Source organism: Parasteatoda tepidariorum, chromosome 3, assembly GCF_043381705.1.
Source record: "Parasteatoda tepidariorum isolate YZ-2023 chromosome 3, CAS_Ptep_4.0, whole genome shotgun sequence".
Taxonomy (NCBI): Eukaryota; Metazoa; Arthropoda; class Arachnida; order Araneae; family Theridiidae; genus Parasteatoda; species Parasteatoda tepidariorum.
In genome coordinates, this window is record NC_092206.1 from 38,640,200 (window position 1) to 38,652,598 (window position 12,399).

A 12,399-nucleotide genomic window follows, 5' to 3' on the forward strand; every position below is an offset into this window, starting at 1 on the left:
ATTTAAAAAAGAGAGAGAGAGAGAGAGAGGTATTAGGCAGGGAAAAAGGTTATAACATTTATAAATTCGTAAAATGCTTCATTTCAGGGTATAAGGGAAAACGTAGTAATTGTTATTGGTTTATTAAATAGGTCGCGTGATTCCCACAAAGAGCAAAGGGAAAAATGTCCAACTTTTAATTAATGCATACTTGAACCAAAAATAGATTAAAGAAAGGGATGTGAGTTTAAAAGTGTGAGAAAGCGTTTAGTTTTGAATAATAAATTAAGAAAGGGATTTGCAGAAAAGGAATAACATAAAAAGATTAATTGAAGCTTTTTGTTTTTAAACCGTATTATAAATAAGTTTTCAAGCATTTTAATAATAAATTTAAAAATAGTAAAGAGGCTTAAGGTTATTATATTTTAAACTCCGTGGATTAACATTTATTATCCAACTGAGAAGAATTTTTTTTAAAAACACTCTTCATTCCGTTAGTTGTTCTCTTTAAGATTATATCAATCATTAAATTGAAATGAATTACATTTAGTTAAAAAAAAAAGAGCTTTAACGTGGTATTTGAAAACACCACCTTTAAGTTTTTGGTAGTTCTCAAGACATAAACATTTCATTTGCTTAAGATCGAGAAAGGAGGCTTTAATTAATTATAATATATTATAACAATAATGAGGGGATGTTATCAGGATTTTAGTTTCTTAGAACTATATCTATGGCACCAAAGCTATGAAATAAGACAGATAAAAGTATTTAGAAATCTCAAAATTTCGAAAGTATTGATTTTTATTTGTATTGTGTACAATCAGCCTCATATTATAGTTTTAGGTACTAATGTTATGGTTCAATGTTTACCCAATTTTTTAAAGGTAATGAGAGTTGTAAAAAAATTAAGTAATAATTTTGTCGTATTTCACAAGTGCAGTTTTTTCATGCACTTAAACGTTACGAATATCTTTTTAACAGTGCGTTTGCACTATTAAATCTAATCATGTGAAATGAAGAAAAAATGTGTAAATTAAAAATAAATTGTGAAGGCATTATTGGAAACTTATATTTTGTCAAAATATGCATTACATCATAATTCATAATAACGAAATTATAGTTAACAGCCACCCGGTTTTTTTTTTGTCTTGAGAGAGTAGATCTGAAAATAAAAAACCCCACTTGCTATTCGTCACGTGACGAGTCATCAAAAAGAAAGTGGCGACTCAAATTAAATATATATTTAAATATATGTATATCAATGTAGAAAGAGACTCTGGGAAACTAACATTAAATGCAATTTGCATTCCCAAATATTTAAAAAAAAATGTTTTTTGAAATATGCATGCTTGATTACATTTTGTCACGTATTTATATTATTATATGATTTTTTAATAAAAATATATAATTCAATATGTAATGCAAAAAAGGGCTGTTATATGAAAGCCTATCAATATCGGCCAACGACTCATTAGGTTTGAGGAAAAGTGGCTACAAAGTTATTAGAGTCTACCATCCATTAGCTACATACTGAAAATTTAAACAATCAGGTGCATGGGAGAATTTTGTAAGTTGTACAAAATTTAAATTTTGATACAAATAACTTTTACTCCAGCAGCGCAAGTGTCTTAGCGCCCTTAAGTGATTTTTTAACAGTGAAATTCTACTTGCCTTATAAAATCTATTTTTTTAAAAATTCCAGCATCATCCAGATCATCTGAAGGGGCTAGTTTTATTAGGAGATATTAACATAAACACCGTTCGAGATTTGGATGCAGCTCAAGAAGTAAACATGTTTCTTTTTTATTTAATTTCCTTTTAAAAATTTTATTTATTTGAAAGACTAATGAAAATAATTATAATGTGTTCCACAAAAACTAAAGATTTACTGAAATAATTTAAATGAAATTTATACTTTAAAACATCACCCATAAATTTGAGCTGAAGCTTTGAATTAATTAAGTTCATTTATTTCAAAAAATAAGTATTTAATTTAAATAATTAACTTATTTATTGTTGAAATTAAATAATTACGGTATCTGGCGCATAAAAGGTAGAAATGTTATATCATAAAACTTAATTTTAATTTAAACTTAATAAACTGAATGTACGTATAGTACGCGTAATTGAAATAACCTTATTCAATTTCATATTGAATTTACAAAATTTTATTTTAGCTAAGAATGGATTGTTTTGGCTGCAAAAAAGTATAATTAAAGGCTCAAAATCATAGCGGATCATTTTTCATATTCAATAATAGTTTATTGTTCATTAGTTAAGAAGGCCTTTTAGGTTAACTATATACAATGTATTCCGTAATCACAGCCATTAGTGTATATGTTTTAAAAAAATAAAATTAAAAAAAAAGGTACACACATTAGGGTCGCTACAAGCAAAAGATGCCTGAGCATTTTTTCAAAAATCATCTAGCCACCCAGTTCATAAAACGTAAAGTTTTTTTTATGGTTGTTTTTATTATAAAATGTTTATATATCCGCTCGCTTATTTGAACGCTATAATTATTTAGAGAGAATATAACCAAATTCATTGAAGCTTTGAAATCAGACATAATTAACGCTAAAAGATAATGAAAACCTGATATCTAGATTTAATGAACCTATAGACGAATAAATAAAAGGTTAAGTAGCAAAAATTTGCAAATACCAGTTGTTTTAAATCGTCTTAAATTTAACTATAGTGTTCTCTTTCATAAGTCTTGTTTCATACTCCTTGACTTTTGAGTTCGATGAAATTGCTTATAGTGCTACCTGGAGAATAAAATAAGAATGTATAGCTATTTCCTAACCATGATCACATATACCATGATTCTATCATCATAGATTACGGAATCATACATGAAATTAGCCTTTCTGACTCTCACGTTCCAGGATCACATGGACATGATCTCAATTTGGATACTCATATTGCATCTCGTATAAGTATTCTTTAATAAGTATTTTTTCGGAGTGTGCGGTCTTGGGGAAGTGCTTATTTCTCCTTTCGCCTGTTCTGAAGGAGTTGAATCTTGATAACCAACTCTTTTGGTTCGCGGACAACTAAATTTTGGAACCCGGCAGCCTATAACTGAGGACAGCAGATCTAGGAATAAAGAGTTTCTATTGCAAACGATACAAAATAACGATACGAAACCAACTTTTTTGGTTCACGGACAACTAAATTTCGGAACCCGGCAGGCTATAACTGAGTACAGCAGATCTAGGAATAAAGAGTTTCTATCGTAAACGATACAAAATAACGATACAAAAGCAACTTTTTTGGTTCACGGACAACTAAATTTCGGAACCCGGCAGGCTATAACTGAGGACAGCAGATTTAGGAATAAAGAGTTTCTGTCGTAGACGATACAAAACCAACTTTTTTGGTTTGCGGATAACTACATTTTGGAACTCGGCAGTCTATAACTAAGTACAGCAGATCTAGGAATAAAGAGTTTCTATCGTAAGCGATACAAAACCAACTTTTTTGGTTCGCGGACAACTAAATTTTGGAACCCGGTAGCCTATAACTGAGAACAGCAGATCTAGGAATAAAGATTTTTTATCGTAAACGATACAAAATAACGATACAAAAGCAACTTTTTTGGTTCGCGGACAACTAAATTTTGAAACCCGGTAGCCTATAACTGAGGACAGCAGATCTAGGAATAAAGAGTTTCTATCGTAAACGATACAAAATGCAAGATTTGGAAGTTTCAGGACATGCTTTATTTGGTATATATAGAAACGCTGAACTCAGAGTTTAACCATTTCATTGGTTCGATGATTTTTTTTACGATAATTATCTTATAGTTTCTTGATGGTATGATATAATTACTCATGGGTACCATTTAACGAACAAGGTTAAGACAAATCAGAAGTTAAGGGGCGCAATTAAGGCTTAAAAGAGATTATTGCTATGCACACATGGCGAATTTTAATTTTGTTCTCTCATATTTCAGTGTTATGAGAAAATACTAGACCAAGATCCTAACCATGTTCAAGCACAGCACAACTTGTGTGTGATATTTGTTGAGAGGGATAGATTAGACAAAGCAGAAGAATGCTTGGAGAGAGCTTCAGTTATAGCACCCAATGAACGCTATGTAATAGATCACCTCGAGATAGTTCGAGCGAGACGAAAACTTATTGGTTCTATGCAATCTTCTCAATCAATACCTCATAGCATGAGATAACATATTTTATTAAATTAAAGAATATACAGTTTATTTAAAAGAAATATTATTATCTTCTTTGCATTTACTATCTACAATTGTATAATTCAACGCCAGAGATGCCGAAATAATTAAAAAAAAATGGTAAATTACCACAAAATAAAATTTGAAAATATTTGACTATTTTTGCTTGCTTTTGCTAAAGTGGTGAATTATATAAGCCTAATTATTTAGAAATAGTGGTGGAAAAAAGCCTACTAAATTGAATTTATTAAACCAAGAATCACAATTGATAAACTATCACTTTAAAATATATATTTACTGTCCGGAGAACGTTGGCATCTCTGCAACTGATGAGAGATGGTTAAACGAATGTTACCAAGTCACAGGTGATTTTTTCATTTGCACTTTTCAGAGAGTATTAAAATTATTTTATATTTTCATCAAATATTTGATCTATAGTATGAAATGNAAATCTACTAAATTGAATTTATTAAACCAAGAATCACAATTGATAAACTACCACTTTAAGATATTTATTTACTGTCCGGAGAACGTTGGCATCTCTGCAACTGATGAGAGATGGTTAAACGAATGTTACCAAGTCACAGGTGATTTTTTCATTTGCACTTTTCAGAGAGTATTAAAATTATTTTATATTTTCATCAAATATTTGATCTATAGTATGAAATGAGGATTGATTCATCCTAACAACGAATTCTGATGCAAACAAATGAGAGATGATAAAACAGGTGTTCTACTAACAAGCTTTACTCCACCCTTAACACATGAATGGTTTAAATAATAGTTCAGGATGTATCTAGTTGAAGTAGAATGGATACTGTTACTTTATAAGAATTATTGCATCTCTATTTCAGACACACGCATTCTTTAACACGTTGAATGCCATGTGGGTCACCGGTGACCGGCACTGAGTTTGTGCGTAGCACCATGGGGGTCACTGGTGACCGGCCAAGCCAAGATTATTAGAAACATATAATTCGAGTAAATTTTTAATGCTTTTCATTTTTTTAAAATTATCGTTACAAAAATCGTTTGAAGAAATTTATTCAATTCATACTGAGAAAATTATTTTGGCCAGACGGACAAGCTATGCAAAATTAGCGTGGTATTCAACGTGTTAAGTAATTTTAAAAACAAAACATGAAGAAAATTAGCTTTTATTGTTTCCAAATCATTTATTTTTATACGATTAGTGATATTCTTCATCTGTTTCCACATTTAGTAACGCTACAATTATAGAAAAAAAAATACTCCAAAACAAAAACGTGTTTAAAGAGTTCTATTTTCAACATTGTTACGCCCACAATTAATTTAAGCATTAAATTCGGAAAGGTAATTAACTGTGAAGCTGTTAACCATTTTGTTTAGAAATAGACTACTAAATAGCACTTTAAATAAACATATGGAGTATTTTATACCCTTTTTACTTTTTATAGGCGCTTTATAAGGGTAGTAGCCTATTGAGATTGCTACAGGTGACAGACCTGTCGAGAGAAAGATTTTGCGTGTATGGAACGAATGTATTTGCATACATTTAAAGAAAAACTTCGTAGTACAGCCATCAAGTTTATGGCTTTTACTTGAATTCGGCCACCTCCACTTGAATTAATGCATAATTCGAATGCGGAGATGAATTTATTATTGCATGTTTCTATCTTGAATGCTGAGGAAAATACTGCGCAATCCTATTCTTTAATACTGCAATCAAATGGATTAAGAAGCAATGTTATGTGATGTATTTGAACTGTTTTAAATGTTTTCAAAATGTTTTGTAAAAAGAATTTTAAAATTGTAAATAAATATAATATATACGTCCAGTGTGGTTAAATTTCAATCTGTTTTGTGTTTTTTCCTACACTTATCGAAGAAAAGAAAAACAATGTTTACATGCATTGAAACAATCGCTTTGAATTTACTTCTGGCAGAATTTATTTCTTGAGAAATTTTTCATCTCTAATTCTCTTTCAATCTCCATAACTAATTTAAAGTATAGAAAAAGTAAGTTCAAGCAAGCGTAGAGTAAGCCACGATGTCTTAAATGATGAAAAGAAAATTTCAAAATATCAAAATTAAAACCAGTCATGAGAGGATAACTTAGGGTTATGCAATGGAAAAGTTCTCTTCCAATAATTTGCTTGCATTTTGATATTTTTATTTTTTTCTCCATAAATTGAAACTTTGACTTACTCCAAGTTTGTCTCAACTCACTTTTTCTATACTTCAAATTTTACATTAGTTATAGAGATGAAACAGAATTTGTGGTGAAAAGTTTCTTCCGTGGTATAACGTCCTCGTAAAGAAAGAAACATCCAAGCATTTTATGGAAGAATATAAAACACTCACCAACTGATAAAAAATAATTTTATAAATTCAAATGAAAAGAAATAAAACGATAATCCAATCGTCTAACTAATAGTTAAGTTCTTTTTCTAAAGCAGAGAACTGTAAACGTTATGAGTAAAAGCGTTGCAACTTTCCTGCTTGTTAATACTTCTCTTTTTTTCCAAGCTCCATGCTTTTTTATTTGCATTGAACACTTTAATACCACTCATGGGTTACAGAAAAGAAAAATTAAAAATCAGTTTCTCTATAAACATTATTCAATAATTTTCGTTTAAAATGTTCCCAAAATGAAATATTACCGTCTTAAAGAGTTAAAATTACCATATTTTACATTTAATTTAGAGTTCAAAATTGAACTCGTGACAGAGATGTCCAAAAGTCAAGCTAGCAAACGTAAAAACGATAGAAGATTTTAGTAAACAATAAAATCCGTTTGTTTAGAAAAATTATTCTTATAAATTTTTTAATAAAATAATACATTTTTAAACATTAAAGAGTTACAATTTATTCAAAGGCAAAAAAAAAAGAAAAAAAAAGGAGTTACTCATCTTTGAAAGCTAATCTTTTTCCCATAGACAATGTAAAAGTAGAGTTTTCGTCTAGTTTATAAAATTAACAAAATAAACAGCCTTAATCATCTAGATTAAAGTTAATAGTGCAATTTTCGTGGTTATGTAATTTACGTGGTAAAGTAATTTTGCATATTAGCATCATTCTTTAATAGATTAATCTAAATTAAGGCACCAGAAAAACAACTTCGTGAAGATATCATGCATATTGTTATTTGCATAAAGTAAGTATTATATCTGTATCAATAAATTATATTCATAGCCATCTGCTTCTAGATTTTCCAAATTCATGTTTTGAAGATCATTTATCGCGAAACAGAGTGCATAGAATAAATTAATTTAATTATTTATTACCTTGAGTCAATTTTGATGAATTTCATTTAGCTCAAGTACCCTCATTGTTATGCATGTATTATATTTGAATATATTTCAAGCAGATGTTCTTCTTTTCAAAACCGCCCTTACCAGAAGAATTTCATAAAATTAATCTCAGAAGATTGTTTTGTAATCTATACAAGTTGTTACTGCAAATGAGTAGCATTTATTCTATGAAATGTTTTTAAAATATGAAATCTAGGAAGGGACTATTTTTATTCCTGTGAAATACTATTTGTTTCACATTCGCAAATTTTTTAAAGTTATAGAAGGTTTGAATTTAAAGTAATTACAAAAATAAAATTTTTTAAGACCTTACAAACTACATAAATGAAAAACTTGACTAAAACTCTGATTAAAGGGCCGGGACTCCGGGGTTCCAACCTGAGATCTCCTCTGCTACTATCAGGAAACTACTACATATATGCACCACGTGGACTAAGTACACCATGTAGTCAAGTGTTAATCAATTTGTGCAATCAGAATAGAATTCCCAATATCCCAAATTTCCCAATTTTGAGTTTACGACTACCAATGTTCAACTCCGTAGCCTTGTAATTTAAACCTAATCCAGAAGACAAGGAAACTCTTGGATCAAGTATTGGGTGACACTTAAGAGTCCTCTCTTTTCTCATTCAAACTCAGCTGTTGAAGGGGTGGAGACGGAGAGGAAAAATTCTAAATATGTTTTTAGTCCTCTTTTTTAATTAATTTAACGAAAAAAAAAATTGGATTTTTACTCTGTTTGGCAGTATTTTTCGATGGAGGAAAAATACTAGGCCGTCCCACTATCAGAATTCGATACATGAAGAGTGCGGAGTTTTAGATTCTCTTAATTTCTCTAACAAAATTTTATCAAAACAGTTCTGCAATCAGTGGTTTTTGAAAGGCAGTCAAACTCCAAACTGATTAGAAGTTTTTTTAATTCCCCCCCCCAATATTTTACAAAAAAAGATATTTTCATGAATCTTCGATTTAAATTCTTTTAAGTTAAAAACAAAAAACGGATAAAGCAAAACCCTCAAAAATTGAAACTTTGCGGCACCCAGGCGTGAAGCAGTGTGTAAAGTCAAATGAATGAAACGTGCATAATCCTTAATTTTGAATAAACAAATACTAGTCCTAAATTATTAGAAATGCTGTTTGATCGATTGGATGTAGAATTTAATTGCAAAAGTTTCACAAGAAAATGCTGTGCTAAACAATACGTTAAAACAGATGAAATCTACAAATACAAATACAAATTTATCATCATAAAATACATGGAATTGATAAAATTGTAGAGAGTAAAACAGAGTTACATTTACTTAAAAATTTAAAGAATAAAATTACTTGAAATAGGCGAATGAAATATTTTTTGGGATGCTTGCTGTTGTTAACAATAGTATACATAAGAACATTAACAGATGATTTCACATGAAAACAATATAAGAAAATTAATCCGTGCAATTCTGTCAGCGTCCGATAAATAAATAAGTAAAAATAAATTTATGGTGAGTTTTAGCAGCTAATTAAAACTATAAAATCTAAATTTATGCCCAGCTAACAAATATTTAAAAACTGTTTTAAGAAATAATTGTATGCAAAAAGGTAAAACATTTTTAAAGCTGAAAATAGAAAATGTTTTGCATGTAAAAATAAAAAAAGCACTTAGCAAAATAAAAAAAAACCTTTACAAAATATGTTAGCTGTTTTAATTATAAAATTTGAATTTCTCATTAAATGTTGTTAGTAGTACTGTATAATAAATTTTCAAGCCGCGCAGTAAAACGTTATAAGCTATTACTAGTCGAGAAATAAGAGTTTATATTTTAGCGAAAAATTTATTTTAATTTAAAATTATAATTATAAGACGAATTTATTAAAAATTCCAATTAAAAGTTGTGTTTTTACGGCTATTTCAATAAATGTTCTATGATTAAAAGCGAGAATATTTCATTACTCTTTAAATTTCTTATTTTAATAAGTCATGTTCTCGCGTAATGTAGATTAAACACTTTCATATCATAAAGGTGTGTGCAACTCTTGAATCAACAAGAACAGGGCGAGAGAGAGAAAAAAAAACACAATTAAAAGCGTTCAGCTAATTATCTTCCTACTCAGAAAAAGCTAATATTTTCTCTAAGTAAAATGACGGAAATAATTTATTATGAAAATTCATTATCTCCTAAAAATCTAACTCGTTTCTATGAAGTCTGAAATTGCTAATGACAGTTATAAAATATTCAAGGATTAAACAAAAGCTGTGTAATATAAGTCTTCTTTCGTTTTCTTTCATATAATTTTAACTAGCTTCTTGATAAGAAAAAACATTTTAATTTATTTGAGATAAAATTATGTTTCAATGCTAACAATGGATTAAATATTAATATACTATTTTAAAGTAAATGAGGAATTATAAGTTATTTCAGATATAATTAGCGTTATTTTGGATTGATTGTAAGTAAATTGGAATAAAAAGTTAATATTCAAGAATAAATTTTCTCCTTAATATTTCTACACATTGTAGTCTTTCACGAAAATAACATTTTGTGATATCGATGCAACTTTAAAAGTAGAAAAAGGTGTTTTTCAACATTTCATTTCGCTCAAATTGTAAACAAAAAGTTAGAATTCCATTTTATATCGTATTATATCAAATATAAAAATCAGGGTTTTTAAACTGATTTATTTCAATGTCTTTTTAAACATTGAAACACGAACATATAATCCTTTTGTTTATTTTATGAGAAATTAATGAAAAGATCTATAAATGGAAAAATAATTTAAATAATATTTTCAGTTAGTTTTCATTTTAAGTTGTTTCCGGATGTTTTATTGTCCTTAATTTAGTGTTTTATGCAGTTATTATAATTTTAGTTTTACTAGATCAAATTCGTAATGTATTAAAAATAAAACTTTAGTATAAATATCGTTATTTATGATTATTTTGCTAATCATGGCTTTTCTTGCACATATAGAAAAAACGTTTTTAAAATTAGTTTCTTTTGATTTAATATTTTTTTTATTACAAAGCGATTTAACTGAAAATATTGATATACTGCATTAATAAAAATATTTCCATTGTTTCCATTTGATTCAGGTTAGGAAAAAGAAAGAAAAATTTAAAAAACAAATATTTTACAAAAGGTGTCAATTCAAGACTTACCTCTTGCAGTGCGACTTCTTCGTTGGCAATAAAGTTTGTAACGAGAAAAAAAAATAAAATGCTTGCTTCTTGTATACAAAAACAGTCAAATATAGGATTTCATTTAATGAAATATATAATTATTTAAAATAAGTAGGTAATAAATTTTGGCACTTAAAAAGCTTAGGATTTTATATTTCTAACTTTAATTTTTTTATAAAATTTTTGATAGGCAGAAGAGTATTTTATGATAAAACAGAACGGCACCCCGTTTATTTATTTATTTATTTTTATTTTATTGAAATTACATACATTTGCTGACTTGTGTGCTCAATATAGGCTTATAAGTCATTGTCAAGTAGAAAGTACAGATAGAACAATTCAGAGAAAGACATCACAAGGAATACATCCAGGGTTACGGCGGGATTCGAACCCGCTACCTCCACGCTTAACAGAGCGTTTGGACCGGCGATACCGCTCGGCCAGGGAGGCCCCTTATTTATTTAGTTCTGTTTATTTTATTTACATACATTTTCAGGCATGGGGACTCAATTTAGGCTTATAAACCTTTGTCAAATAGGACAGATAGCACTATACATAGAAGGATAGCGTGAAGACACATCCAGGGTAACAGCTTGATTCCGCTTGATCAGCGTGGCTCCACGGCACATTTAATAACTCAAAGAAAATTATTATCATCATCATTGAAATTTATTTGGGTGCCTGAAATCGTTTACGGCTCTTTTCCTACAGGAAAACATTTAAAAGAAGTAAAATTAAATAACAAACTTTCAACAGGCAACATGTATTATTTATTGATACAACATACTTTTGAAAGCTTGTGTGTTCAATTAAGGCTCATACACTTTGGTCAAGTAGAAGTGTAGATAGCACAATACAGAGAAAGACAACACGAAGATACATCCAGTGTAACAGTAGAATTCGAACCCGCTACCTCGACGCTTCGTACAGCATTTGGCGGACAATAACGCTCAGCTAGGCAGGCTTCCCAGCCCATGTTAAAGCATTTGAACTTCTGCGATATTCAACACAAGCAGCGCCGCCTAATACCATCGAGAAAAAGCATGTAGCAATTTAGATGCCCTTCCAATAGAATATGGGTATTCTACTAATTATATATTTGTAGTCATCACATCTTATTTAACGATGATGATTTGGTTGTGTTTCTGAAAGGTACGGAACTTTTGTTTGCGTCACACTAGAACTGCATAATGAACTATTGTTGACGGTCTGGGAAATATATCTGAGTTTGGTCCGGAGACAACATTCATACGTCACATCCCGTTTTACAGGAAGGGCACATTCCCACACCATCCATCCGTAGACCATTACTCCCAGAGGTATTGATTTGTTATGGGAACTTGGAGAATTTTGTGACCCCGACAGATTTAGAGTGCACCAGTCACTATTTTGTACATGAGGAGTCTTCGCCGGCGGGTAGTCGAACTCACAACCCTTCGCACATGGGCTCAAAGTCCTACCAGGCATCCCGATCTCGTGTTTTGAAAAGAAAGAACAATTCTAATCCATGATCCATCAACCACCTGGAAATATTTTTCGTCAGCACAAAGGTCAAATTCAAGTGCCAGCATTCTAGGTTGACAGCCGAACTTTTTCCGGGACTCTTGCCTGAAACCTGGAAAAAAAACCAGAGTACTTGAAAGAAAAAGAGCCTTGACTAAATAAATCGTCAAAGCCTATAGTGAGCTTCAAAAGGAATCCCACGTTCAAAGATAGAAAATTGGTCTAAGTTTTCAGTCAATAAACAACCGTGCTCAACAGACAGACTC

General features: G+C 29.9%; 1 protein-coding gene across 1 annotated transcript in view; it reads left to right on the top strand.

The window, feature by feature from the left end:
• LOC107447383 (protein O-mannosyl-transferase Tmtc3) overlaps positions 1-4,615 on the top strand; it is a 133,041-nt gene extending 128,426 nt beyond the window's left edge. Inside the window, exons 20-21 of the mRNA XM_043039139.2 lie at positions 1,682-1,765; positions 3,938-4,615. Of these exons, the coding sequence (XP_042895073.1) occupies positions 1,682-1,765; positions 3,938-4,171 (318 nt within the window). The 3' untranslated portion in view covers positions 4,172-4,615. The remainder of the gene's footprint in view (positions 1-1,681; positions 1,766-3,937) is intronic.
• The last annotated feature ends 7,784 nt before the right edge of the window (positions 4,616-12,399 follow it).